We start from the raw sequence: 27,764 nt of genomic DNA, 5'->3' as shown, positions 1-27,764 counted from the left end.
CCCCCCCCCCCCCCCCCCCCGCCCCACTGAGGCTGCTCCCGGCTCTGGGAGCGCAGAGCCGGGGTGTCAGCGGGCCTCGCCCCGAGCCACGCAGCCGAGGGCAGGGCCAGGCCCCGCGGGCGGCGGGAGCGGGCGCCCAGGGCCCGAAGGAGAGACAGGAAGAGGCTCCGAGGGCCGCGGGGACCGGCGGTGGCGGCGGGAGCCGTGCCCTGACTGCCGAGAGTCGCATGAGCGCGGCGCCCGCGTCACTCGGCGCCCCTGGGGACCCGGCCGCCCCGCGCCCCCGTCCGAGAAAGGGGCGCACCCCAGCGCCCGAGACCCGCGGGAGAGCGGCAAGCCGAGGCCAAGGCACGGGGAATGCTTCTCGAATATTCCTTTGCAGCCTGTATTTTGGGGACTGAAGGTTAAATGGGGCGTTCCAGAAGAAGGCCGGGGAGGGCACACCTGGCTAGATAAGGCATGATGGAGCAGGATGCAAGCGTGTGTGCGTGTGTGTGTGTGTGTGTGTGTGTCCGTTGCGGGGGACGGTAAGGAGACAGCACAGGACACAGGCTCTAGACCATGCTGACCCACAGACGACCACAAAGACGTCCACGGCACTGGGCATGGGCCCGTGCTGGGCCAAACGGTTCACATGCATTTCCTTCTTGAATCTGCATAAAACCCTAAGAAGGAGAAAGTATTTTTTAAAAAGGTTTTATTTATTTATTTGAGAGAGAGAGACTGAGAGAGAGAGAGCACGCACGCGCACAAGCGGGGGGGGGGGAGGGGTGGGAGGGGAGGAGGGGCAGAGGCAGAGGAAGAAGCAGACTCCCCACTGCGCAGGGAGCCCTTCGGGGCTCAATCCCAGGACCCTGGGGTCATGACCTGAGTCTGAGGCAGACGCCTAATTGACTGAGCCACCCAGGCACCCCAAGAGAAAGTATTTTTTATTGACATTTGCAGACAGGAAACAGGGACAGAGAGGTTGAGACATTTGCCGGAGGAGACATAGGTAAAAACCCAGCAGCACTGGGCCCCAGGGTCTGTGTTCCTCAGCACTCCAGGGCCTCACAGCCAACGGGGACTAAACCCCCAGGACATTCGTATTTGCTAAGGTTCAGAGCTGGAGGTTGGTGGTCTTGTGGCTGGCTCAGGGTTCAGGGGTGTTACCGAGGGTTTCCTTACTCCCTTCTGGCACCTTCCACATGTCTAGGTATCTCTCCTGATGGCAAGGGGGCAGCCACAAAATGGTTCCCTCCTCTGAGCCTTTCCCTTCTGGGGGACCCTCACCTTTGCCCAGGGTCCCCACTCCCAAGCCCCTCCAGGCTGGGCGAGCACCTGGCTGTGTTTTAGGTCAGCCAAGGTTGACTCCAGGGCTGGGTGTACCCGCAGGTCCCATCTAAAATGGGGCTCTGTTAGTGAGGAATGGGAGGGAGTGGCTGCTGGCCAGTACCGGTGGTTGCTGCAGGCCCCAGGCTGGGCGGATTTGTAGGTCCCTCTAGATAACTTCAAGTGGGAGGACCCCGTGGCACAGAGAAGCTCAGTGTCTTGTCCGGGGTCACACAGCTAGGCAGGAATAGAGCCACTGGGTGCGGAACCCTCAGCCCCCCATTCCTGCACCTCCCCAGGCCGCACCTGGTCTCAGCTCTGGCAGGATCCCCGACAGAGCCTAGGCCCCCATCTGTCAGTTGCCCAGACTGACCACACCACTTCCCTTTGCGCTTCAGTTCACGACCCTCCATGGCTCCCCACTGCCCACCCAACGATGCCCAAGCATTTTAGCATCGCCTTTGTCCATGGCGCCCTCCACCCCCAAGTTTATGCTTCCCCCAGCCAGGACGGCAGGGTCCCCTGTCTTGGTGCCTTTTATTCGATTTTTCAAAGAATCAACCTCTGCTTTTATTGAATCTTCAATTTGTTTCATTAATTTATGCCTTTATCCTCATTAATTTCATTTTATCTTCTTTGAGTTAATTCTGTACTTCTTTTCTGACTGAGTTGAGTGCTTGGCTCAAATTTTCAATCTTTCTCCTTTTAATTTTTTAAAAAAGATTTTATTTATTCAAGTCATCTCTACGTAGACCCAGTGTGGGGCTCAAACTCACAACCCTGAGATCACAGTTCACATGCTTCGACAACCGAGCCAGCCAGGCGCCCCTCTTCTTTTTAAATAATACATTTTAAGGCTACAAAACTTTCTTTGTCCCATGAATTTTGAGTTGTAGCTCCCTTATTGTCATTGGGTTCTAAACAGTTCGTAATGTCCACACTGATTCATCCTTTTCCTTTCTAGTTATTTACAAGAGTGCCAGGTTTTTATTTTGGTTTTTGCTGTGGTTTTCATTTCCCATAAGTATGGCAAGTGCATTATTTTATCGTTGATGTTTACTGTTTTTGTAGCCAGATAATGTAGCCTGTGTTCCATTGATTCTCTGGAATGTGTTGAGACTCCCATCGTGGCAAAGTGGCTGGTCCTGTTCAGCGATCTTTTTTTTTATTTTTTATTTTTATTTTTTTTAAAGATTTTATTTATTTATTTGACAGAGATAGAGACAGCCAGAGAGAGAGGGAACACAAGCAGGGGGATTGGGAGAGGAAGAAGCAGGCTCCCAGCAGAGGAGCCTGATGTGGGGCTCGATCCCATAACGCCGGGATCACGCCCTGAGCTGAAGGCAGACGCTTAACCGCTGTGCCACCCAGGCGCCCCCTTGTTCAGCGATCTTAAGTGTCTGGTAATGTTACCCGAATCCTTGAAAAGTAATTGTACTATGCAAGAATCAGGTGGTCAAGATTGTGATTCCGACGGTTCGTACCTTCTGTCCCTTCCCCGATGTGTGTGTACTTAGCTGTCCTCCCCAGGACAGGTCTGCCGGCGCCTCTCGCTGCAGTCCTGGGGTTCTGCGCCTCTCCTGCTTTGAGGATATGCTGTTAAGTACGCACGGGTTTCCGACTGCTGTGTGCTCTTGATGGATTACTTGTTATCATTAAATAAAATCTCCTTATCCTTATTAGTATTTTTGCTTTAAATTCTATCGGCCCTTTATTACTGTTGCTACATTCTCCTTCGTTTCCTTCCGCCTTTCATGCCCCACTCTGTGCTTTAGGAATGTCTGTGCTTTAGGAATGTCTGTTGAAACAGTACATGGCAGGATTTGATTTTTGAGAGTGTTCCTGATTTTTCACAAGACGGGCTTAATCTTGACATTTCTGGTGGTGATCACTTGGGCTCATTTGTGCACATTTAGCTTCTGTTTTCTATTTACTATGATATCCACTCACTTCTTTTCCCTTCTTTCTTGTCTTCTAATAGATTGGCTATCTTTTTTTTTTTTTTTTTTTTTTTTTTTTTTTTTAAAGATCTTCTATTTAAGTAACCTCTATACCCGGGGCTTCTGACTCTTGGTTGGCTCAGGTTATGATCTCAGGGTTGTGGGATTGAGTCCCACCTAGGGCTCCCATTCAGCACGGAATGTGCTTCTCTCCCTCTCCCTCTGCCCCTCCCCCTGCTTGCGTGCTCTCTCTCTCTCTCCCAAATAAATAAATCTTAGGGAAAAAAACCTCTACATCCAACATGGGTGGGGCTTGAACTCACAACCCCAAGATGGAGAGTCACAGGCTCTTCTGACTGAGCCAGCCCAGAGTCCCCTAACAGATGGGTTATCTTTATTTATTTTTTTAAGTAGGTTCCACGCCCAGCGTGGATCCCAACGTGGGGTTTGAACTCACGACCCTGAGATCAAGACCTGAGCTAAGATCAAGAGTTGGATGTTTAACTGACTGAGCCACCCAGGGGCCCCAGATTGGTTATCTTTCATTTATTTCTATTCTTTTAGTAGCTTACCTAAACAATGTCTGAGACTGTCCATCGCCCTCTCCTCCTCCGGAGCAAGATGAATTTTCTGGGATGTTTAACCAGGAATCCCTTCGCTCTCATCATCCATCATATTGTTGCTAATATTTTAGAGTCACCTTGATTTTAACTCCTCACTACTCATTATTATTAAACATGATATTGCTGGAAACTCCACTCACCCTTCCTCTGACAACCAGATATTCTGTACCCCTCCCCCAGTGGAGAGGAGGAAAAAACCGTTTCCCAGATCGAGAGCCGCGTAGGCAGCCTGGGGGGCTGTGCTGATTTACTCCCTTGGAAAGACTGTATTTGGAGCTGGTCTCTTGGAGATGGGTTCGGATTAGATTCAGAAAAATCCCCTCATTTTCCGAGACCTATCCATCCTCTGCACCAAACGGGGCACATGGAATAATGCAGAATTAACGATTACTGCGTGCTGACAGTGAGTTCTCGGTTCATACACTATAAGCCATATGGCATGAAATACGACATGACAACTGTCACCATTTTGTTGGTGTGGAAACTGAGACACCCAAGGGTTCAGCAAATGCCCTGAAGGGCCACAGCAGGCAAGGAGCAGGGGCAGGATCCCAGCCAGCCCCGTGCTTCCAAAGCAGCCCCGGGAAGGCTCACCACCCCCGGCTCTCGAGGCTTTGATGGGTTCGCCCAGCTTCCGATCTGCCATTTCAATGAGAAGAGGGGACTCCAGGAGCTCCCACCATCATGCCCTCAACTCGCCCGTCTGGCGCCACCAGATGCTGTAAAATGATCTCAGCGGGCCGAACTGGGCGCGGGTCAGGCCGAAGAAACGCGACTAGCCACCAGGTGAGTGTTGAAACCGGGTAAGGGGCACACAGGAGTTGATCATACTCATCCACACTTTTGTGTAGGTGTGAACTTTTCACAGTAAAAAGGTGTGTGTGTGTGTGTAAGTATCGGCCCCACCTTTTGTGGGACCTGGGGTAAAATATGATCAAACACTTAAAAGTTGTAAGTCAAGCTAACAACATGTTAAGCAAAACATATCCCATCCCGTTCCCTTGATCAGTACGTGTTCAAAATGAAAGCCCAGGTTCACACTGGAAATCTGTGCTCTCCCGAGTTCTGCAGCGGAGCTCGGCCGCGGGGTAGGTGGCCTCTCCCTGCGGCCTTGTTCTGTCCCACGTCCGAGGGGCAGGCACGCAGCGGGCGCTCCGGGCTGCGGGCTTGGGCTCTCTGTGCGCCTCTCACTGCCTCCTCCTTCCACCCCGCAGGCAGGTTTGCCCACCTCGGGTGGGCCCACCGGGGCACAGACCCAGACGAGATGACTCCTCCTGCCCTAGAAACGGTCCTGGGAACATTAGGTGGAGTGTTCCAGGCCACAGCCTGCAGGGTCTGCATTCGAGGAGGGCACAGCCCCGGGTCTCACCCGGAGGAGGCTCGGAGTCGGCCCCCTAAGGCCTCTTAGGCATTACCGGTCCTTGAAGCCCTCAGAGCCCGAAACCCTGTGTCAGCTGACCAGAATCTGCCAGAACCCCGCTCTCAGGAGACACAGGACTCCAAGGACTCAGCGCTCCATCCCCACCTGCCACAGGACACGGGGGTCCAAACCAGAATGTGAATGTCAGCTTCACTATCTTCTGGCCCTTTCTGGACAATCCTACATGCCCCCCATGTTCTCCAGAGCGTGTTGCCAGCCCTCTACTCCTGGTTCTGTGTTCTGTAACAAGGTTTGGAAAATCTGAGCAAAAAGGAATTTACTGGAAGGCTATTAAGAACCCATAACTTAGGGCCACCTGGGTGGCTCAGTTAGTTAAGTGTCTGCCTTCAGCCAAGGTCACCATCCCAGGACTGGGATCAAACCTGCTCAGCGTGGAGCCTGCTGCTCCGTCTCCTCCCTGCTCTTGCTCTCGGTCGCTATCTCTGTCTCTCTCAAATAAATAGAATCTTAAGAAAAGTAAAGAGCTCATAATTTAGGGGAAAGCTAGAGACTCAGGCACAGAAACTGAGTGGTCCCGGAGGACCATGAAACATGAACCCAGGAATGTCTCCTGAAATGGACAGCAAATGCAGCGGCAGCCCCTGCGACGGGGATCCTTGTACAGGTGATTTCTGAAAGAGGGAGGGCTCTTGGGGGTGCGTGACGGTGGACGGGCGGGGGAAGAAGCCAGACAAAGATGTGGTGTCAGCGGGAGTCTAGGCTCAGCCTGATCCCACAGGGAGCTCTGAGTGTGAGTGACACCAGTGTTGTCCCACCTTAAGGCGCGGGGGGTTGATTTTTTTTAATATATCTGGGTATTAGGTGTTGGTCAAGGGGGTTGGTGGGGAGGGGATCTCCCTGGCATTTTCTTGGGGAGGTGGCTCCCACTGGCAGAGGGCAAGTCTTCAGAGAGGGGTCAGCTGTAGGCCGTCTTCACAGCACTGGGGACGAATGGGCCCGGCCTCAGCAGCACGCACTGCAGGATGATGGCCCTCAGCTTTGTCCCTCCGCTCGGGTTCACATTCCGGGGAGGGGTCTATGTGGCTGGCCTCACATGCCCATCCCTTAGGCATCTGAATAAAGCTCCCTCGGCCTGTATCTGATGGAGAAAGAAACTGAAGCTTGAGAGAAAACCAGGGTGATATTACGTAGGGCCAGTGGGTGCTGTAAAGCTAACCCACCCTCCCAGAAAAATCCACTGAGAGATTTTTCTGCAGTCAGAACCAGAGTCCCAACTTTTCTGCCCCCGCCACTACGCTCAGCACAACTGAGCTCCCCCTCCTCCAGGCTGACGTGTGCCCTAAGAATGCTTGATTCCCATGTGTCCCTGGCCCTCTGCCCCTCTAGACAGTGTTCCCCGGACCCTGCTGTGGGTCTCGAATAAATGCCCGAGTTAGTGGCCAGCCAGCCCAGTGAATGCGCCGTTCCCGTCTCTGCGCTGAAGGCACACAGACGGGGTCAGAACAAGAAGGATTATCAGGATTTAGGCCTTCCCCTCCCCCTCTGCGCTGAGGACGACTCTGGCTTTGCCTTCCTGGCTTCCCCCTACCTCCACCGCCCGGCCCCAGCTCTCTCCGAAGCAGCTGTCGAGGCTCTTGTCATTGTTCCAGTTACTACCACCGCATAACAAACCTCTCCAGAAGGACCCGACACAGAACCACCACCATCTATGATCCTAGATTCTGAAGGTCAGAGGAGTCCAAATGGGGCACAGCAAGGACACAGTGACTGGGGCCTCTGCTGGAAAGTGTGAATGACTAGGAATGGCTAGGGGCTGGAATCATCTGGAGACCTCTCCACTCGCGTGCCTGGGCACCTGGGCGGGGATGACCCATAGGCTGGGCTCCGCTGGGACCGACTGGAGCACCTGCCTCCCTGGGGCCTCTCTGTGTGGCTTTCCACAGCTTGGTGGCCTCGGGACAGTCGGACTTCTTGAGTGTTCCAGCCTCCAGAGTGCTTGAGGAGTGTTCTAGCAAACAAGGGCTTTAAGAGCGTCCCAGCGAATGAGGCCGAAGTGATGTGGCATTTTTTGACAGCCTCAGAAATCACATAGGGCCACTGCTGCTACACTCCATTGGTCCAAGCCACCGCAAGCCCGTCCAGTCCAGAGAAGGGACAGAGCGCTCCTTCGGATGGAGGAGCTCTTGGCACTTGGATTGGCAACTGGTCATTTAAACGAGTCACAGTGGGGGGGGGGCCTGGCTGGCCCAGTCGGAAAAGCATGCGACTCTTGATCTTGGAGTTGTGAGTTCAAGCCCCACACGGGGTGTAGAGATCACTTAAAAATAAAAAAAACTTGAAAAAATAAATAAAAATAAAATAGTCACAGGGGCACGAAGTCAGGAGGAAAGGACGAAGACTAAGGTTTGAGATAGATTTTTCCAAGGAGTGTGGGAAAGGGGGGTGAAGGATCAGCTGCAGAGAAGTGGCGTGGGGGGTGGACGGGAGGTGGACGGGAGTGGGGGAGGGGGTTAGGAGGTGTTGCTGGGTAACAGCCCGGTGTGAAATGGCATTTGGGTTGCTGAATCTGCTTCTTTTGCCCCGGACTGGCTGGCTCTAAGACCAAACCGCAGTAGTCACGGTTTTGCAGGCAAATCTGCAGAGCAAGCTGGGCCAGGTCTAGCCGGCCGCAGCCAGCCTGCCCCCCAGAAACTTTCAGGGTGGAGGCGCCTACTGTCATTTCCGTCGCCTCATTGCCTAGGGTCAATCTGCAAGGCCATCTCATGCATAAACGCGTGCCCCAGCATCTCATTTCCCCTGGTGTTCTTGCTCCCCTGCCCCTCCTCATTCCCAGGGGCCAGATCCCCCCAAGCCTGATCTCATCCTTCAGGTGGGAGGGAGAGGAAGGCAGGAGAGAGGGGTTCTCTCTGGAGGATCCTGGTTCCTGAGACAGGCTAAGTACAGGCTTCCTAATTAATGAGCCATGGGGTTGCATTTCATCAGCTGAGTCACGATTGATGTCTGGGCCCTGGACCCAAGGGGAGGGTATCGGGAACCATGGGAGGGGAGGCCAGGCTGTCTCTGCCTCCCCGAGCCCTGGTTCTCTACAACCTCTCTTTTCTTTTTTCTTTTTTTTTTTTAAAGATTTTTTACTTTTAAGTAATCTCTACACCCAACATGGGGCTTGAACCCACAACCCCAAGACAAGAGTCAAATGTTCCCCCGACTGAGCCAGCCGGGTGCCCCTACCCACTCTCTTATCAAACCCAGTTCTCTCCACTGGTTTAGAGGGTATCAGACTGTCCGCCTTCCTCCCTACTCCTGCCTCTGCTTCCCAAAGTTGACTTTCCTGGGACGGTCCCCCAGTCTGTCCATCTCTCAGGCCTTCCCACCCCACCAGGACCACGCAGGGCTCATTGGGTTACCGTTTCCCACTCATCCAGTTTCTCTTTCAAACAGCGTCTCCCTCAGCCACAACCATCACACATCTCGGGGTGCTGTCTGCAGGGTGGCAAGCCCAGTGTGGGGGGGTTGAGGGGGAAGGCCAGTCCTGGCTGCCGCAACCGCAGTCTGCCAGAGACCATCCCAGGGCCACTCTGCCCCTGCTCCTTCCCCGTCTGGCTCCTTGCTCCTTCCCACATCCTCCTCCTTCAGCAGCTGCACAGGACGGGTACTTTTCCATTCACATTTCAAGCAGATTTCCCCACTTACATGAAGTGAACTGTGCTGAGTCTTTGTTGGGGGAACAGCTTTTATTTTTGTGCCTAGAGGTGTAATATTTTTTAATTTTCGAAAGCTGTGCTGTAGCTTGGTCGTGAGCCGTTATTCCATAATTAGAGGTTTTTGGCGCTCCTCTGGCTCTAGTTTGCATGGTAGACGGGGCAGAAAGGCTCCTACAGGTTGAGGACTTGCATGGCCTCCCACCAGACCAGGGCTAGCGGTGCCTCTGTGCCCTGCCTGGGGTCCCGGTTCAATGGAGGCATCCTTGGAGGCCATGCGGTGACAACATCCAGGCCACCCCTGTAGAGGGGACTCGAGTCTGCTCTCTGGCAGCCCCTGCCAGCAGTAGAGCAACGCAGGGGTTAGGAGTGGCCCTGGAGTCAGTCAGCTGAGCTCTTCGTGGACCTGAGCCTCAGTTTCCTCCTTCAGGAGTTAAGGATGGGGAGGGGACGCTAGCTGGCTCAGTCTGCAGAGCATGAGACCCTAGTTCTTGGGGTCATGAGTTCAAGCCCCACGTTGGCTGGAGAGCTTACTTTAAAAAATAAGTAAATAAAATGAGCTGCAAGGATTAAATGAGGTCACACAGATAAAGCACTCAGCGGGATGCCCGGTTCCCCTCGAGAGTGACCTCAATACATAAAAACTTTTAAAAAAACGTTTGAATGCAAAGTTTGTGTTTTTTTCTTAAACACACACAGGTGGCCTTCAGAGTCTCCATAACGTCCTTGATGATAATATATGCACGATCATGTTCGTGTGAACCACTTGTTCCTGGGCCCGTCTTCCTGACGCAGCCGGCCCCGCCGCGAGGGGGCGACATGGCTCCTCAGGCCCCCGCCGGGGACTCGCGCCCGCGGCTCAGGTTGCTTGCCGCTGCCGGTGGCGCCAGAATTGTTCTCCAAGTTTTGCCTGAGAATCTTTGGGCTAGAATCTTAGGAGCAGGATGGCTGGGTCAGAGGGTCCACGTACATGCGACTTTGCTAGAAGTTGTCACGTTGCCCTCCGCAGAGCTCGGACCCCTCGCATTGCCACCCGCGGTGCGTGGCCGCACCTGTCAGCCCACAGCCCCTGCGGCCGAGAGCCCGCACTCGGACATGAGTGCCGATCTGCTAAACAAGAGATGGTGTTTGCATTGCTTTTATTTCATCATATCATGAGCAAGGCTGAACATCTTTGGACATGGTTAAGAGGCCGTGTATCTTTCTTTATGAACCTTTATTTTTAGAAGTTCTATATGAACCACTGTAATACAGGTTACAAATGTATTTTCCCAGCTTGTAATTTATGTTCTTACTTTGCTAATGGTAGCTCTTTCTTTCTATGTACAAGTTTTTTGTTTGTTTTGGATTTCAATGTAATCAGATTTGTCAATCTTCTCCCTCACTGTATCTGGATTTTCAATGAGGAGGATTTTCCTCACTCCCAGGTTCCCAGTCACCCCATTTTCCACTTTCTTCTAGTTCTTGGTTTCCTTCTTCCACGAGCTCCAGCACCACTTCGTGAAAGGTTTATCTTTCCCTGTTGGTGGGCGATGCCGACCCTACAGTGCCCTGAGTTTCCATATGCACTTGGGCCTATTGCTGGATTTTAAAAAAAAAATATTTTATTTATTTATGTGACAGAGAGACAGCCAGCGAGAGAGGGAACACAGCAGGCGGAGTGGGAGAGGAAGAAGCAGTCTCATAGCGGAGGAGCCCGATGTGGGGCTCGATCCCGGAATGCCGGGATCACCCCCTGAGCCGAAAGCAGACGCTTAACGACTGCGCTACCCAGGCCCTATTTCTGGATTTTTAATTCCATTTCATTGGTCTCTGTATTCAAGGGTTAGTTCTCCCCACCCAACCCAAACTTCATTTTCAGGGTTTTCCTGGTTATTCCGGCTTGTTTTTCCAAATGGTCTCGATAATAAGAATAGTGTCTAAGACAAGGGCAAATGTCCATGAAAAAAATGGGAAAGAGCAGGCAACAGAACCACACAGCATATATATGTATTTTTTCCCCCTCATAGAAAGATACTGTCAGGGGAAAAAGCCCAAAATATTCGTGTGGCCGTGTCTCCATAATAGGGTTGTGGGTAGCATCATCTTGCTATTGGCACAGACCTTGGTGGAGAAAACTTGCTAAAGGCCACCAGGCTGCCTCTTCTTCCCTCATCCTCCCTTCATCCCCGTGCCACTCTGGAGATCTTGTCACCCCTCTGGACCATGAGAGGGCCTGCGTCACCGCCGGGCAGAGCCTGAGGAACGGCCTCCGCCACAGGCGTCTGGACACAGCACTGTGGCCCCTTCCCAGCCCAGCCAGCTCCTTTCAGCCTAGAACTGGAAGGGAAGATCTGCCGGAGCAAGCGGGCCAGAGGCTGGGTGAGTCAGTGCAGGCTGCGGAGAGGCTGGGGGCAGCAGGGGGGGGGGGCACCTGTGAGGGAGGGGACAGCCTTGAGGCGCCCCGCCCCGCCCACAGCCCTCACAATGGCAGCCGGCCCAGGATCCCCACCCCGCAGGCAGGAGGCAAGCAGCCAAAGGAGCGGCCTGGAAGCCCGGCGGGCGGCAGCTTCCTCCAGGGGCAGGTCGCTTTGTCTGCAGACCTACTTACAGCAAGCCCCAAGGCAGAGGACTGGTTTCCTGGGGGATGGAAAAGCTCCTGGTGGCGGGGCGGTGTCGAGCTGGAGACACCCGGGAGGCTGCGCTGCGGCCCGGGGCTCGGGGCCCCAGGTGCTGCGCGGTGCTGCGGCCAGCCTGCCAGGAGACGGGGTGCTCCGTGAGCACCGAGCAGATGCTCCTGTTCTTCCTCGCCGGCTGGCTTTTCTACTTCTTCTACCTTCAGGACTTCTTCTGAGCGGCCCTCCCTCCCGCGGCCCCCGGCCGGCCCGGAGCGAGCCGGCCCTGTCCCTGAGCCGGACACAGAGCAGCCAAGGACTGAAGCCTTAGCCCCGCAGGGCGGATGGAGATTTGGGGCCCAGCCCCCTGCTCTCGGAGGGCCCAGGGCTGCGCGCTCCACACGGGCGTGGTGTGGAGTACATGACAGAGGAAAGGGGAAGACGTGTGCCCCCATGGGACCTGCGGCCCGGCGAGGGGGCGGCGGGGCCACATCAAGGCTTTGCGCTCGCTCCTGAGTCTTCTCAGAGTCAGCGGCTCTGTGCCTGGCTCGGGGGCGCTGCTGAGAAATAAACTACCCTCTGAGCCTTGCTGGCAGCTGGCGAACTCTTATTCTCATTTTCTAGGGCAGAGAATCAGCCCAGCCGTGCTTAGTGTTGTTTCTGGCAAGGGTGGTGAAAGACCACATCCTTTTGGGGACTCTTAAGAATAAGATAAAGGGGCACCTGGCTGGCTCAGTCTGTAGAGCATGTGACTCTTGATCTGGGGTCATGAGTTCGAGCCCCGTGTTGGGTGTAGAGCTTAAAAAAAAGAATAAGATAAAAACGGACGCATGTCCAGGGATGTGGGTGTGGCTCCACCCGGGCACAGGATGGAACTGTCCTCCCCAGTGGCTCCCAAGCCTGGTCTCCCCCATGGGCCATCTGGGGAGCAGGAGCCCATTTGAAATGCAGATCACCAGGCCCCTCCACAGGAGGGGAGGCAGCTCTGTGCTTATCTGCGCGCATGCCTTGTGCAGACCCCATGCTGGAAGCAGCTGCCTCTGGCTCCCTGGGGTGGGGCGGACAAGACGCCCCCCAGGGGGAAGGGCTCCTGAGTAGTGAATCTGCTCGGGAGGGCTGAGTGGGTTGCTATCCAGAGGCCACCACAGGCTGAGGATGGGAATCCCCCACCCCCAGCGCGGCTTCTGCTGCAAATGGCCGGGGGGCTTCTCTTACGAGGTTGAAAGAAGGGTAAGGCAAGAATCTGGAATGGCCCAGACCTTTCAAGCCAAAGAGCATACGGGAGCCTCACCGACTAAGAGGAAAGCCCACCAGTGCAGACCCTGACGTTTCAGGTGAGGCTGTGTCAAGGGAAGCGCCGCAGGGCAGCAGAGGGAAGGAATTTCCTTTGGGGACACACAAATCCCCTAGGAATCTCCAGCCCCACCCACAGATCTCTAAATTCCTGGGTCTGGACTAGAGTCCAAGAATCAGAGTTTTAATAAGCTCTAAGCTCCCCTCTTCCCTGCCAGCGTAAGACAATTGCCTCATTCCCTGGGGCCTCCCCGGAGCAGAGGAAGCAGCAGGCCTGTGCGAGGGGAGGGGAGCAGGCGGCTGGGATTTCGGGGCAGCTTGAGGCCCCGCAGCCTGCCCACAGGTGCCTGCCCTGAACTCTCACAACGAACTCTGCAGCACCTCCAGGCCCTCCTTCCCACGGACTCACAAGGGAGCAGGGAAGAGTCCAGCGCGCTTTCTCACGGCCATTCTTCCAGAGACTAGAAACTTTCCCACGCAGTAAACAGTCGTAGGAATACACACTTTCCCCTGGGACTCCACAAAACTAAATCTGAATGAGAAGAACACAGCCTACTTCTTTCAGTACTCTTCCTGACAGGGGCCCGGGCAGGAAAGCTCCTTGGGCCTCAGAGGGCAGAGCAGCCAGCTCGGCCCAACATCGCCCGGTGGGTGCCGGCCCGAGTCTCCCCACTTGCGCCCGCAGCCCCGTGCAAACCCTCCCACATCAGATGCAGCCCGAAACGTGACTTCTCAACCCTTCAGGCCACTGACCTGAATTGCAGCCTGACGGGATAGCCGCAACGGCTCGAGGCTGCCCTGTGACAGCCCCACTTTGTGTGGGTGCCCGTGGGGGACGGACGTATGACGACAGACAGGCACTTTGTCAGGAGGAAGCCCACAGCGGACAGACGTCAACCATCGCTTTATTAAGGCTCGAAGTGGTCTGCCAGTCGGGGGCTGAGTCATTCACTCCAGACCCCCCGCCACGGAGCACTCCTGGGTGACACCGAAGGCGGAGGCTGTCTTCGAGATCCCAAACCATGGTCCATTGTGCTCCACTCACATCCACCCTGCAGGACTGGGGTGTGTGTGCCGACAACGTGGGAGGGGTGCCCAACAGGGTGGGGCCGGCTCTCACAGGCCCTGGGCTCTGGCGGGGGAGGGGGTGGCAGGGAGGCACAGGAGGGCAGGGATATGTCCCCCGTCCCTCCCAGCCCCAGCTATGGCTTTGTTATCCTATTGCCACTTGAGCAGGAGTGGAGCGCCCCCTCCCACCCGTGCTCCGGCCCGTGTGCTACACTGTGGAAGGAGATAAAGGGAAAGCCCCTGGGAAGAAAGGGCCCTGCTGTGCTTGGGACCTGGCCAGACCTCAGGGGATCTTGACCCCCACTCCCTCAGCTACTCCCCTTGACGCGTCTTCTCCGGCTGAGGCTGGTCCCTCAGAAGTGGACCCGCAGCACATCCTGGCTGGCAAACGGCCGCTGGCAGGCCGTGCAGGCCACGGGCAGGGAGCGCTGCTTCTCACCCAGGCAGGGCCGGCACAGGAGATGGCCACAGGGAAGCTGGTACACGGGCTCCTTTTTGAAGTAGGGAGAAAACACTCTTTTGCAGGAGGCGCACTCGGGGCCCGGGGCACTCCCAGGCTGCTCTGGTAAATTAGGGAGGAAAATAGGCCAAGGTTAGGGAAAGCCAGCCCCTGGTTCAGGCTCCGTCCCGATGGCTGGGCATATGCCTGGAATGGGACAAGAAGCTTGTCCACCCTCCAAACCCCTGTGGCAGCGTGCCTTTATCCCTCCCGAGGCCACTTCTGGTTGATCTGGGAGGACAGGGTGTTGGGGAGCCTGGGAACCTGGGAGGCCTCCCCTCAATTATTAAATCTTCGTGCTGCAACAAGTGCTCAAGAAAAGCTGGCTTCTGAGGGCAGGCGGGCCACACCGAGCCCACCCTCATGGTCTCCAAGCAGGATTTACTTTCCACGGGGACAGGCTGTCAAGGTCCGAGTGGGACACAAACTCATCCTGACAACAAAACTACAAGGCGAGATGCCACAAAACTACAAGGCAAGATGCCACAAGACAAGGAAAAAGCAGAGAGGGGTCAGGTGCAGCAGGGCCGGGCAGGTCAGCGGAGGAAGGAGGGCACCAGAGGGACAGGGCTGAGGTCTGTTTGCAGCGGACCTGCCCACCGAGCCCAGCACCTGCTTCTCTTCAGCCCAGCCCCACCCCCCCAGCCCCACCCCTGAGCTGTCAATCCCCTTCCTGTGCTGCAGCTTCTCTCTTCCCTGCTTCCCGCAGGTCCTCCCTGAATGAGGGCCACAGGGGCCGAGTCCTGCTACCACCTCCCCAAGCTGTACCCGCGCGCTTCCTTCTCTTGTGGCCCTAGCCTCAGCAGACTGTTCTTCCCCAGTCCACACCCCTCTGGAGAGGGCAAGGCTGGCGTCTTGGGGGAAGAAAAGGGACCAGCCATGCAGAAAGAAAAGGACAGCAAGTACAAAGAATGGTCCAGAACAAAACCAAACCAAACCAAACCAAGAGAATAGCTGGTCCATCACAGAAAGACAGGACCCAGAGGTGTGACCTAGGAGACTGGCTTCGGGCGAGACTGCAAGGGGGCAGGGGGCGGGCTGGGGCGCGCAGGACTTCACAGGCAGCAGGAGTTTAGATGTTATTCCAAGCTCAACCAGATGCCCTGAGAGGCGTCTAGAAGGGCAGTGCCACGAGCTGGTTGATAGCAGAAGACCACCCTTCTGGCCCCTGTGAGCGGCAGGCAAGGGTGGCTGCCGGGGAGCCACAGGGCTGCTGCAGGAGTCGGGGCCACAGCACAGGAGCTGGGCCCGGGGCCAGCAGAGAACAGGGCTCTGAGGCCCAGTTGGAGGAGTACTGACAGGACTTGAGGATGCGTGGATATCAGGAATGTTGAAGGAAACCAAGGATGATGTCCACGTTGTAGGCCTGACCAAGGGGTAGAAGACGCTGCTCTTTATCCACAATGGGGTTATGGGAGGTGGAGGGAAACCTCTGGCGGGTGTCTGCAGTTCTGAGTTAGAATTTCACTCAAGGAATATCCCTGAGTTTCCCACGTGGAGGTGCCAGGCAGCTGTCAGGGAGACTGGGGTCTGAGCTCCAAGGAGAGGAAAGAGCTACAGGCGAGCATGGGCAGTCACCGGCCGGTGGGCTCTTGCCAGGATGACAGGACAGAGAAGAGGGTCCAGGACCAGAGTCTGGAAGAGACGGAGGAGTCAGCAGTGGAAAGCGCAAAGGCATGGTGAAAACAGGGAGAAAAAGAGTGTACCATCTGGAAGGCCAAGAGAGAAGGCGTTTCGGGAAGGCGGTGTTGGCTAGCCGCATCAGACACTGCTGAGAGGGTTAGCGACCACTGCGTCTGGAGTCCACGGAAACCACTGGTCACCTGGACAGGAAGGTTCTGGGGGCTGGCCAGGGTGGAAACATAATCAGAGAGACAGGGGGATGCGGATGAGAAGCAGAAGAGGTAAGATGGCCCAGGATCCAGACAAGAGAATGGCTTGGCTCTGGATGGGCGACAGGAACCAAGCGTCGCCTTATCATGAGCTCCCTCAGCCTTCGTCTTGTAAAAACTGTCCCAGCATTCCAGCAGGTTCTCTCACTTTGTATCCTAGTTGATTCGATCATCTAATGGGGTCCCAGATTCAGGGTAGGCAAAAACTGGCTCAGTGAGCTGCCCCAGTTCTTTGCTGAAACACCAGGGACAAAGTTGACAGGAAGGCACGAAGAGGACAACCCCAAGCTCCCTCCACAGTTATGTAAAATAAACTACCCAGATGTCAGATGGGAGACACACTAGATACGAAAACTAAACAAAGAAGGAGAAACAAACAAAAGTCCTCAGGACAGAACAATTACTATTAGATCTTACCCGAAACACCACAGAGCTGCCAAGCCCTAAGTCCACAGAATTACTAAAACTTAACTAAAGAAAGCCTTTCTTGTGAAGAGTTACACTTCACAGGAGCCCCTCAACTCCCCCTGGAAAAGGAAAGAGAATGGGGTCTCCCCGAGGCCCGGGGCTGAGACCGGGCATGGTGGTCGGCAGAGCCCCGGAGGTGAGGCCCAGCCTCCTGTTCCGGGGCTCCCAGGAGACAGATGGGGCCTTGGTTACCCGAGCCGGCGCCTGGCCTCCAGGAGGTGCTGCTTTCTCTCGTGCCCAGGTGCTGGAGCTGCCCCCTGGTCAGCCGAGCCGTGAAGGAGGGCATGGAGCCAAGGGTCGACGTCAAGGCAACTTCCAAGCTTTGTGACAGCTTCTGCTCATGGGACACTGGACCTGACAAGAGACGCACAGACCACAATATCCAGAAAGAGGTTCAGCAAAAGAGAAGAGCAAGCCGTAAGTCCTCGGAGGACTACAGAACAGCACTTCCAGCTGGAATGGACACGAATGTAAAGAACCCCCTCCCTAATGTCCGCTGGAGGACTGTGATGACGGAATACCAGCAGTTAAAGCCCTGGGGACCCACCCCACCCGGCTTTCAGGGTTCCTGGGCTCTACTCTAGCTGTCCTCCTCCAGGACAAACTGCTGGGCAGGCCCACACCACCTGGTGGCTCCCCTGCGGAACTGCACCCTACTTTCTGTGCCCCTGCTCCCTGTCCACTCCCTCACTAGCAGCCTTTCCTAGTCTCCTCCTTTCCGGGGCCCCTGCCACTCCGCAGGGCCACTGGCCTGCACCTCTGGGCACTTGTGTCCTCTCCCTCCTGCTGAGTAAAGCAAGTGGTCATTACCAAGTGGAATAACAAAGACCTCACTCTGCTCACTCCATGATCTAAGGAACCTTCTCGGTGTGGTCACAGAAAGCCAAGCAGTGGGCTGAGTTGTGAAGGCAATGGGGGAGGGGGACAGCTGCCCAAGAAAGAACCCAGAGACCTGCCTGGTAGCAGGGTTCACAAAACTGCCTTAAAATAGGGAATAGAACACTTTGCCTACAGTTTGTACGACGTGCTTAGGGCCTTGAAGCACAGGTCAGCACGGTCCTATGTCACCAACAAATCTGTCGAGGCCAACACTACCAGAGACCTCAGAGACATCAGGGTCTAAGGACCTCACATGCTTCCAGGAGTTTCTGAGGGTCATGTTAACTAAAACTTAGACTCAAAACCAGGTAACCTTTAAGCACACTATTTGCCTAGGGTTTTTGCAGTAAGAGAGAAAATTAGAAGAATGATAAAATCTGAACAGACTAATTTTCATAAGGAAAATAAAAGTGTCAAACAGCTACCTCAAAAAGTACCCGGCATGGACAGTCACGGGCAAATTCTACCAAATACGTAAAGGAGTAAATGATCCTAATACTATTATATTGTTCTGAAGTGTAGGAAAGGAGAATTTCTTAATTCTTCTTATGGAGCAAATAAATCTTTGCTAACAAAACATGACCACAGATGGCATGTGCCCATGCATACATCCACACATACACGACAGTCCACATTATTTATCCAAAATAAAACACTAGCAAACAGAACCAAGCTGAACATTAAAAGAAGCATGACCAAATGGAGTTTCTTCCAGGAATGTAATACTGTCTCAACATTTAGAAGCCTATTAATGTATTTTTTCACACTGAAAGATCTCAGGATGAAAAATCGAAGCATCATCTCCACTGACACTGAAACGGCATAGGACAAAATTCAACCACCAATCTTAGCTAAAAACGTTGAATAAAAACAAACAAATAAAAAAACCACCACTGAACGAAACAGAAATCAATGGTGCGGGAGAGTGTCTGAAATGGTTCCCAATGAGCGACCCCTCCAGATACTCCTGCCCTGGGTACCTGGGTACCCCCCCCTTGAGTGTGGGCTGGACTTAGTGACTCGCTCCTAACAGAATATGGCACACATGATAGGGTGTCACCTCCACGACTGGGTTGTACAAGACTGTGACTTCCATCTTGTTTGCACACACAACTGTGGCCGTGGCAGACCCCAAAGCAGGTGACCCCTCCAAACCACACCTGGACTCTTGACCAGAGAAGCCATGAGATCATGCATGTGTGGTGCTTTACGCTAGTAAACGTGGGGGTCATTTATGGGGGCAAAGCATAAAGCACAGGGCAACAGTGCCAAGTGTCACCTGGGGAGCGCAGGGATGACCGCGGACACGGACGTAGGACACCAAGTACCTGTTGAGCAGTCCATGTGTGTCAGCCCCAGCTCGCTGGCAGCTTTCATTTTCTTAGCGGTGTGCTCTGAGGTAGTGGGTGAGACCAGAAGGCTTGTGGCAGAGAAACAGGAAGCGTCGACACCGAGGCTACCATGTGGCGCGTGTTCAGCCTGCTCCATCTTCCTTTTCCGAGAGGGCAGAGCAATGGAAGAGGGTGTCACTGCCAACGCAGTCTGTGCTCTCCCAAGCAGATGGCAGCCAGGAATGGAGTGCTGGAGCAGGAAATGGTCGATCCGGGCCTTCAGGGAGGGGTGAGGCAGGGGCTGGGAGTGCGGAGTAAAGGCTACCCCCGTGAAAGGGTCGCTGGGCACTCGGCCCCACGCAGCTTCGCTGCGGTTACACTTCTCCAGTGTGCTCTGGTCGATGACCTTGCCCGAGGGCAGCAGCATGGGGCAAGGCATGATCTCCAGGGTGATGGGATCCAGGAACTCCTCGGGCACATCCCGAATAACCTCAGCGAGCTCCTGCAGGCTGGAGGGGGCCTGCTGGCCCTCAGACAGGCCTCCGGGATCGCAGTCACTCTCCATGGGCAAGGCTGGGGCCTGCAGAGCCGAGTCCTGAGGGAGGCTCTCGGAGGCGAGCAGCAAGACACTGTCTATGACCTCCTGAGAGCAGGTTTTAGCTGGCTGACCCCACACTTCCAGCCGTTTGATGCAAGGGATACCGCTGCCTGTCACGTGGGTGATACAGATCTTGAGATGGGCCACGTGGCTAAGAGAAAGAGCCCCTTTATTCCAGAGCTCCTGTGCCACAACAGCGGGAGAGGGGAGTGTGGCTTCCATCGGGCCGAAAGGTGGCCTGGCCTTGAAGCCCCTGTGGCTAAACACCACTTGGCTCTGGTTTTTCAGCAAGACTTTGCCTACCAAGGTGAATGCCTCCTTGTCCGGGATGGATGGCTCTCCTGGGCCTGGGGTCCGGCCCTCGGGGGCATTCCAAGATGCTCTGCTGGATAAGGCGGACGTGTACATCTCCAGGCCCGTGACATTCGGGCCTCCCCCAGCTGTGAGGTCTATGTTAATCCTACAGATTTCCACACCGAAGGGAAAGGAAACTGTCACATACACTGGTGGCTTAATGAAATACTCTGTCCTAAAACCATGGCTTCTCTTTGTGAGGTCTTCAGAGATGAGATTTTCTACTTCATAACCATCAGCTGATATCTAGAGTTAATGACAAATACGAGATGTATTCATTTGATGCGATCCAAAGACAGTGAGTTTTCAAGCACCTGCCACTTCTAAGAAAATTATTTAAAGAAAGTATTAAGTTCCTCATTTAAAACGTCCTCTATTACACCAAATTCTCATGGTTTTTTTATTTGTTCGGGTTTTTTGGGGGGCAGGGGGAGGCACGCAAGATCAGGTCAAAGGCTGAGGGCAACTTGTTCCCAAGTACTGCCCATCCTTAAAAACTACGAGCAACAAAACTCCGATCAACCCAACCAAAAATCCCTTCAAAATAATGTCTCTGAGAGAAAAGGGCTGATGAAACCATAGAGATTTAGGGAAAAACAAAGATGTTCGTTAAAGTTCTTAATTTTGTATTGGACTCTACCGAGTGTAACAGTTTCCCTAGCAAGGCACAATGAACAATCTTCTTGTAAATCTACAATTGTTGGAACTTGGTTAAAAAAAAAAGTGTGTTCAGAAACAAGGACCACAAGACTACGGGAAATCTAGAACACTGAATATGCTACAGGGTGGGAGTGTAACTTTTTTCCCTCTTAAATTTCTAGTATTTGTTTTAACTGGTAGAGATTTTAAGACACAGGTACCCCCCACACCTGAAAGTTCACATCACAGCACTCTGCTTTGATGAAAGACCTATATTAGTACCTGCTTTTGCTAACCAAAAGAAATCCAGAGAGAGTTTCTGCTTTTAGGGAAAAAAGTCATTATCACACTGACATAGGTCTTTTGTAAAAGCAAAGTGGCCTAAGGTGAACTTTTGGAAGGCAGGGGATAGATACTCTTCATTTTACACCATTTCAGCTTATGAAAGGTTTCATAGGAATGTTCTTTTCAGATGGTGGGGAAAGAACTTGTGTCTCTGTTGGAAGAAATCAGTTTCACAATCTGGGAACCTGAAATAGCACGCTGTGTGCGAAAGGTCCAAATTAGGGGACGGTTCAGATTTCCCCTTGCAGTTTCCTTACTCCTTGCTCCGAGCTGCGGAAAGATGACCTCTTTTGCACGAAAGGGGAAACAGCTTAATTCAAATATAAAGAAGGAATCCACATAACAAATACAAGCCATTATTTCGAGCGTGAGAAGTAAGCGGGATGAATGGCAGGGGAGAGACAGTAGCTCTACCTAGGACTTGGAGCAGAGTTAAATTTTATCATCAGAGGGAAGAGCACAATGAAAATGAGCCACAGCTCACCTTCTATCAGTGCTGTGTGATTCTAGAAGTGCGGTCTGACCCATGCTTACCTAAGTGTCACCTGGTGGGATCTAAAACAGAGAAGGTGAAAGCACATGACGCCCAAATGAAGTCCACATACACAAGGCAGAAATGGGAAAACCATGAAAAGTAGCCATCGTATATTTATGTACATATACTTGTTTTGTTTACCTTGTTGCAATAAATTCTTGGTCTGAACTGTGGGAGGCAAAGATTGATGACCATCTTTGTGGCTGAAAGGGTAGCTTTCAAGCATCAGAAATAGCCTTCAATAAAAAACAAAACTTGGTATTAGACAAGTTAAAGTTCAATTCTAAACTTTTAGGAGTTGATTCCTAAGGGAAGAGAATCAAAAGGGTTAACAAAGTCTCCCACGCACGCGATCACGGTCTCAGCGTATGGTACATGTGACGCCGGGGAGGAGTGAGTCAGCGAAAAATTGCAGAGGAGCCTTTTTTTTTTTTTTTTAAGTTTTATTTATTTACATAATCTCTGCCCCGAACCTGGGGCTCGAACTCACAGCCCCGAGATCAAGAGTCCCACGCTCCACCGACTGAGCCCGCCGGGCGCCCCAGTAGAGGCGCTGTCTCTCGCAGCCTGCGCAGGTTGGCCAAGACAGCTTGTCCTCCGGCTGACAGCTGGACCCAGTGGAGGCAGGGGCCTGTCAGCTCCGCAAGGGGCTCCCCACGGGAAAGGGAGGGACAAAAGTGGCAGGGCACAGAGAACAGAACACTCAGCAATTCCGAACAGAACAGGTCACAGAAAAGAATCAGAGTGCTAGGCATTTTTGTCATTTAACACCTGTCAATGCAACTGCATTTTCTTATTAAAACAAAAACAATTAGAAGAGTCCAGAACACCATCATTGAGAAACAGAAAATCTCAGACGTGGAAAGCACCTTAAAAGGACATCTAATCCAAACAGCAATGTAATGACCGATGTCCAGGCTGGGGAAATGGGTGAAGCTGGTCACAAGGTACCGACACGCACATACAAGTGCGGAGGAGGAAACGGACAGCATGGGGACTACGGTTAACAACACTGTATCGTACATTTGAAAACTGCTGACAGGAGACCTTAAAAGTTCTCATCACAAGGAAAAAAGCTGTAACTGTGTGAGGTAACGGATGTGAACTAAACATACTATGGTAAGCATTCTGTGTTATATACGAACACTGAAATCATTATGTGGCACATCTTAAACTTATTCAATGTGATACGTCAATTAATAGCTCAATAAAACTGGAAGAAAAACAAAGATCAATGTCCAATGGCTTTTGGTAGTACTCTTTTTTTTTTTTTTTAAAGATTTTATTTATTTATTCGACAGAGATAGAGACAGCCAGCGAGAGAGGGAACACAAGCAGGGGGAGTGGGAGAGGAAGAAGCAGGCTCATAGCAGAAGAGCCTGACGTGGGGCTCGATCCCATAACGCCGGGATCACGCCCTGAGCCGAAGGCAGACGCTTAACCGCTGTGCCACCCAGGCGCCCCTGGTAGTACTCTTTGTACAGAAGCCAGGAAGCCACTAGAATAGCCCTCTTAGCGGCAGGCCTTGCCAATGGCTCTGAACTTCTTGGGTGAGGACAGCCAGGCATTCTATGTTTTTCTGTCTGGCACACAACAAAAACCGTTCACCCAACGGGGACAGGGCCACCCTCTAGGGTCTGTATTATCATGATCAGTAAGTGCCTTCAGCTCAGGTCATGATCTCAGGGTCCTGGGATCGAGCCCCATGTCAGGCTCCCTGCTCAGCGGGGAGTTCTGCTTCTCCCTCTCCCTGTGTGATTTCTCTCACTCCCGCTTTCTCTCAAATAAAATAAAATCTTAAAAAAAAAAAAAAAGGGAGATGAATCTGATGATATAGAAAACCCTTAGCCTAAAGTCTCCTATTCTCTGTGAACCTGTGTTGAAACTCTTAGTACTTCACACTTTTTGAGGCATACATGCCATCTCTCTGTCAGAATATTCTAGAATCGGGCCTGGAGTCAACACAGACTAGTTTATAGAATCCTTTTTTTTTCCCAAGGGAAGACTGTGTTAACAATGTCTCCAGCTTCTGACACTTTTCTCGTTCTCTACAACAACTCAAAAATGAGTGTATGAGGAATTGCACTGCACATATTCTCAGGGCCCTTATATGTACCCCCTCCTGGCCAGGAAACCAGGGCACATTCAGAGTAGCACTGCCTTCAATTCCCCTGCCCAATCAGGGCAGTGGCTTCCTGTTAAGTGTTTTGGTTTTGTTTTCAATGTATAATTAAGCCACTGACTTTAACTGAATATAGAAATAGTAAAATGAATATAAAGCCCAGACCAAGGAAACAACACTTCTGGAAAAGCAAGCCTAAAATGCCAAAGGAAAACAGATGACAGTGACACAGATGGTGACGTAATAGATGTGCAAGTGCAGAGCTGGGCTGGCCCTGAGCGAACGGCAAGGTCAGCCACTGCTGGGGGCCATCCTCTCCTCCAGCTTTGTCCTGATGGGACAGGGCTTTGGGAAGAACAAGCCAAGAGACAGAAATTGCGTTATTACATCAAAACACTGAGCAGTGCTTGAGATGAGTCAGATAAAGGGCCGCTAGTCTGCAATCACCTCTACCCCACCATCCACTTCTTACGCCCTTTCTCTCTGTGACTTTGAGGGACAAAAACAAACCGACAGAGAACACCGTCAGCTCCTTGAAGTGTTGACCTGATTTCCCAGTGGGAGGCACTGATTTCCCTAACCTTTACCTTCTTCCTATCTCCTTGTTATCTTCTTGGGACACTTCACACTGTGGGCTTCTAACTTTCATGTACTCTACATATCATGAAATTCATTTCTCTGAAAACTTAAAATGCCAGGACCAGAACAAGTTGGGTGGGGTCCTCTGGAAGCCATGATGAAGGGCCTACCTGTGAGTATGAAGCCAAATGGAAAAGTCTTCAAAATTATCTGAGGACCCAACTCAATTATAAATGGCAGTGTGAAATGAAGTTGCCCAGAAGTGACCACCCTCAGGACTACCCTGCCCTTTGCCTTTAACCCTGGCTCAGCTCTCGCCCGATACCTGCTCCTGTGGTTGGACAGGAGAGGTGACCAGGATGAGGGCAAGCCAAAGGGCTTCCAAACCTCAGCTACCTCGTCACTTTATAAATCCCACTTCAGACACCCGAGAGGGGAGACTCTGACTGTCCCTCCAATCAGCAGGACATTTGACACGGTTTTACCTGCACGGCGTCTCAGCCAACACAGACAAGTCCTAGCGAGTCATGAGACAACGACCCTCTAGTAGCAAAACACGACTCCGGCCAGAAAGGCACATCCGTAATATGGCCTAGAGGAGGCCGCCAGGGATTTTACTCGGTTTGAATCTTACTCACTGGTTAGTAAGTGGGTACTAGCAAGTGGATATTAGTAAGTGGACAGTAATAAGTTAGTACGTGGATACTAATGTCCTTACATTGCAGACGAAGACACTAGGGCTTGAGGGTGAAGCCAGCTTCTAAACCTTCCAAGCCACTCTGGTTACTATCTACTTGGACACCATTTACCTTGAAGGATTTCCCAGGAACTTTTTTTTAAAGATTTATTTATTTGAGGCAGAGCATGCGTGCATGCAAGTGGAGGGAGGGGAAGAGGGAGAGCATCTTCAAGCAGACTCTCCACTGAGCGTGGACCACCCCCAAGCATGGAGTCCGACATGGGGCTCGATCCAATGACCCATGAAGTCATGACCTGAGCCAAAACCAAGAGTCAGATGCTTAACCGACTGAGCCACTCAGGAGCCCCTTACCAGGAACTTACATGGACACTTTACAACTCTTTTCCCCCCTTATTTAGGTCAGGCTTTTGTCCATTCATTTTTTAAAAATCAATTCTCCCAATCCTAAATTAATGTGGCTATTCTCTACAATGTAGAAATTTGGAAACCTTGACCTTGACTGCCCCTTCCATGTATTGGATCAAGCCTCAAGTTGTCTAGGAAAATCTTTAGATAAGCTAGCTCTCTATTCAAGCATCTTACCTCATGAGGCTTCTCAACCTTCATAAGGGGCTGTTAATACCATTAGCCAAATATTAAAGCGTATGGACCAACATTTGACCAGACACAGTTTACTTGTCCTCCACAGCACTGACCAAAATCTAACTTGAGAGAATATTTGTGGAGACTGTTCAGTCCATCCACATTCGATTCTTTGTAATGTGAGCCTAAGTGGCACCTCTTGTTTCCTGCCTGCCCCCCCCCCCCGCCCACCCCGCGCGGCTGCTGCATTCATAGCCCAGGCCACCACGTGACAGGCTGCCCAGCAGTGAGGATCCTCAGTTGTAGCAAAGAGAAACGTAACACGCTGACAAAAATTTAGTGGCCCATCTGTGAAATTCACAGGACACCAGAGGAGCACAACACATCAGCTGGGAATCATAACTGTAGTCTCTATAATGTGTCCTCCCCCTGAGCTGCTCCTCAGGGCTGTGTACCCGACCATCCTCATGTTCAAATCCCACACGTAACCATCACCGCGCTCTTGGCCCCACCGCAAACAGCTTTACCGACTAGTCACTTTTTGGGTGGCCCATGAGCAAGGAAGTGCGTTAAAAACACCTCTGTGAGGCTGGCTCTGTTTTGTTAGGTTGTCAAGACGACATTCTTTACTCAGCAAGGTATCCTCTCTTTGAAACCCATGAGAAAATCCCCTTTGGTCTCGGCACTAGGAAAAGTGGTTTCTTCCGATCAACTCTATATTTTATGGTATGAATATGAATCATATAATTGATCAGGGTCCTTTCCTTATTTTGGCTGCTGGAAAGTTCAGAATAAATCTGTGGTCCATCCCTCCAGATTTCTCTTTGCCTGAATTCTTCAGTTATTTTTATGTCATAGTGTATATATATTTTGAAAGCTACCTTATAATCATTACGGAACAAGATAGAGTAAAATTAACAACAAACCATTCCCCTTTCGGTGGACATTTAGGTTGCTGGCAATTTTTACTATTACAATATTAAGATAAAAATCTTGGGGCGCCTGGGTGGCTCAGTCGGTTAAGTGTCTGCCTCCAGCTCAGGTCACAATGCAGGGTCCTGCGATTGAGCCCCGCAGGGCTCCCTCCTCAGTGGGGAGTCTGCTTCTCCCTCTCCCTCTGCACCCCCTCCCCGCTCATGCTTTCTCACTTGCTCTCTCTCAAATAAATAAATAAATAAAATCTTAAGGGAAAAAAAAAAGATAAAAATCTTAAGTCAATTTTTTTTTAAGTTGGGTGCTATTCTTTTTTTTCCTTTTTTTTTTTTTTTTAAGATTTTATTTATTTGACAGAGACAGTGAGAGAAGGAACACAAGCAAGGGGAGTGGGAGAGGGAGAAGCAGGCTTCCCGCTGAGCAGGGAGCCCCGATGCAAGGCTTGATCCCAGGACCCTGGGATCATGACCTGAGCCGAAGGCAGACGCTTAACAACTGAGCCACCCAGGCGCCCCTTAAGTCAATTTTTGTCTTAGTACAATTTTGACTTTTTTCTTAAGGGGTCCTACATGTTTTGTGTTAAGGTGGCTATTTATTAAAAGGATCATTTTATCTCATTAATTATTCTAACCAGTTGTGCTATACAGAAGAAGCTTTTTCACTTGGGTATCTATCATATGTTCAGCTGTCTTATTAAACCAATTGATTTTAACAGATTTTCAGTTGTGTTTTTTGGGGGGGGTTCTACAATTGCAATAATAATGAGAGCCTCTTTCTCAAAACGGTAACCCTTTTGTCTCTCATCTTCGTTAGCTAGAACTTCCAGAATTATATGAAATAATAATAGTTACCAAGCTTGTTTTGTTCCTTTAGAAAATGCTTCTAGTGTATCATCTTTGAAATAATGCTGATTGAAATATTCTTTTTATGTTAATAAAGCATTCTAATTTTCAGAGTTTTCTGAAAATCAGGGATAAGCTTTGAATTCTGATTTCCTCTATATATTGAGTTTTATTATTCTTCTTATCTGACAGACTAATGAGAGATAGCACATTTTCTAATTTTAAACCATCCTTTTATTCTTAGGATAGGCTCTATTTGGTTGTGGCAGATTGTTCTTTAAATGTTTTTCAAATTCTACTGAATTTGATTGCTCGAGCAATATCTAATTTTGGACAAGATATTATTGCACATTCATATAACATTTATCAGCCCTGTGCTAGACACTGGAATACAGAGATGAAAATGAAATGGTCAAGTGGCAAAACTATATCTGTATGATACAGTGTTAATGGTAGATACGTGACATCAGCCATTTTCAAAATCCACAGAACCATACAACACAGTGATCCTTAATTTACATGAACTTCAGTTAATAATAATTTATCGATATTGGCTCA

The 27,764-nt window shown here is 51.7% G+C and overlaps 1 protein-coding gene across 2 annotated transcripts in view; it reads right to left on the bottom strand.

The window, feature by feature from the left end:
• Nucleotides 1–13,729: 13,729 nt before the first annotated feature.
• UBOX5 (U-box domain containing 5) overlaps nt 13,730–27,764 on the bottom strand; it is a 38,155-nt gene continuing 24,120 nt past the window's right edge. Inside the window, exons 2-5 of one of the 2 annotated variants that reach the window (XM_040638061.1) lie at nt 21,590–21,684; nt 18,975–20,175; nt 16,960–17,121; nt 13,730–14,470 (exon numbers count right to left, since the gene is read on the bottom strand). In XM_040638061.1, coding sequence (XP_040493995.1) covers nt 14,262–14,470; nt 16,960–17,121; nt 18,975–20,175; nt 21,590–21,643 — 1,626 coding nt within the window. In that variant the 5' untranslated portion in view covers nt 21,644–21,684 and the 3' untranslated portion in view covers nt 13,730–14,261. The remainder of the gene's footprint in view (nt 14,471–16,959; nt 17,122–18,974; nt 20,176–21,589; nt 21,685–27,764) is intronic. The other variant, XM_040638062.1, reaches the window with a different exon arrangement.

This window comes from Ursus maritimus, unplaced genomic scaffold (assembly GCF_017311325.1).
Source record: "Ursus maritimus isolate PB19 unplaced genomic scaffold, ASM1731132v1 scaffold_22, whole genome shotgun sequence".
NCBI classification, from domain to species: domain Eukaryota; kingdom Metazoa; phylum Chordata; class Mammalia; order Carnivora; family Ursidae; genus Ursus; species Ursus maritimus.
Note: the sequence above shows the minus strand (reverse complement) of the source record. Positions and strands in the feature narration are given on the sequence as shown.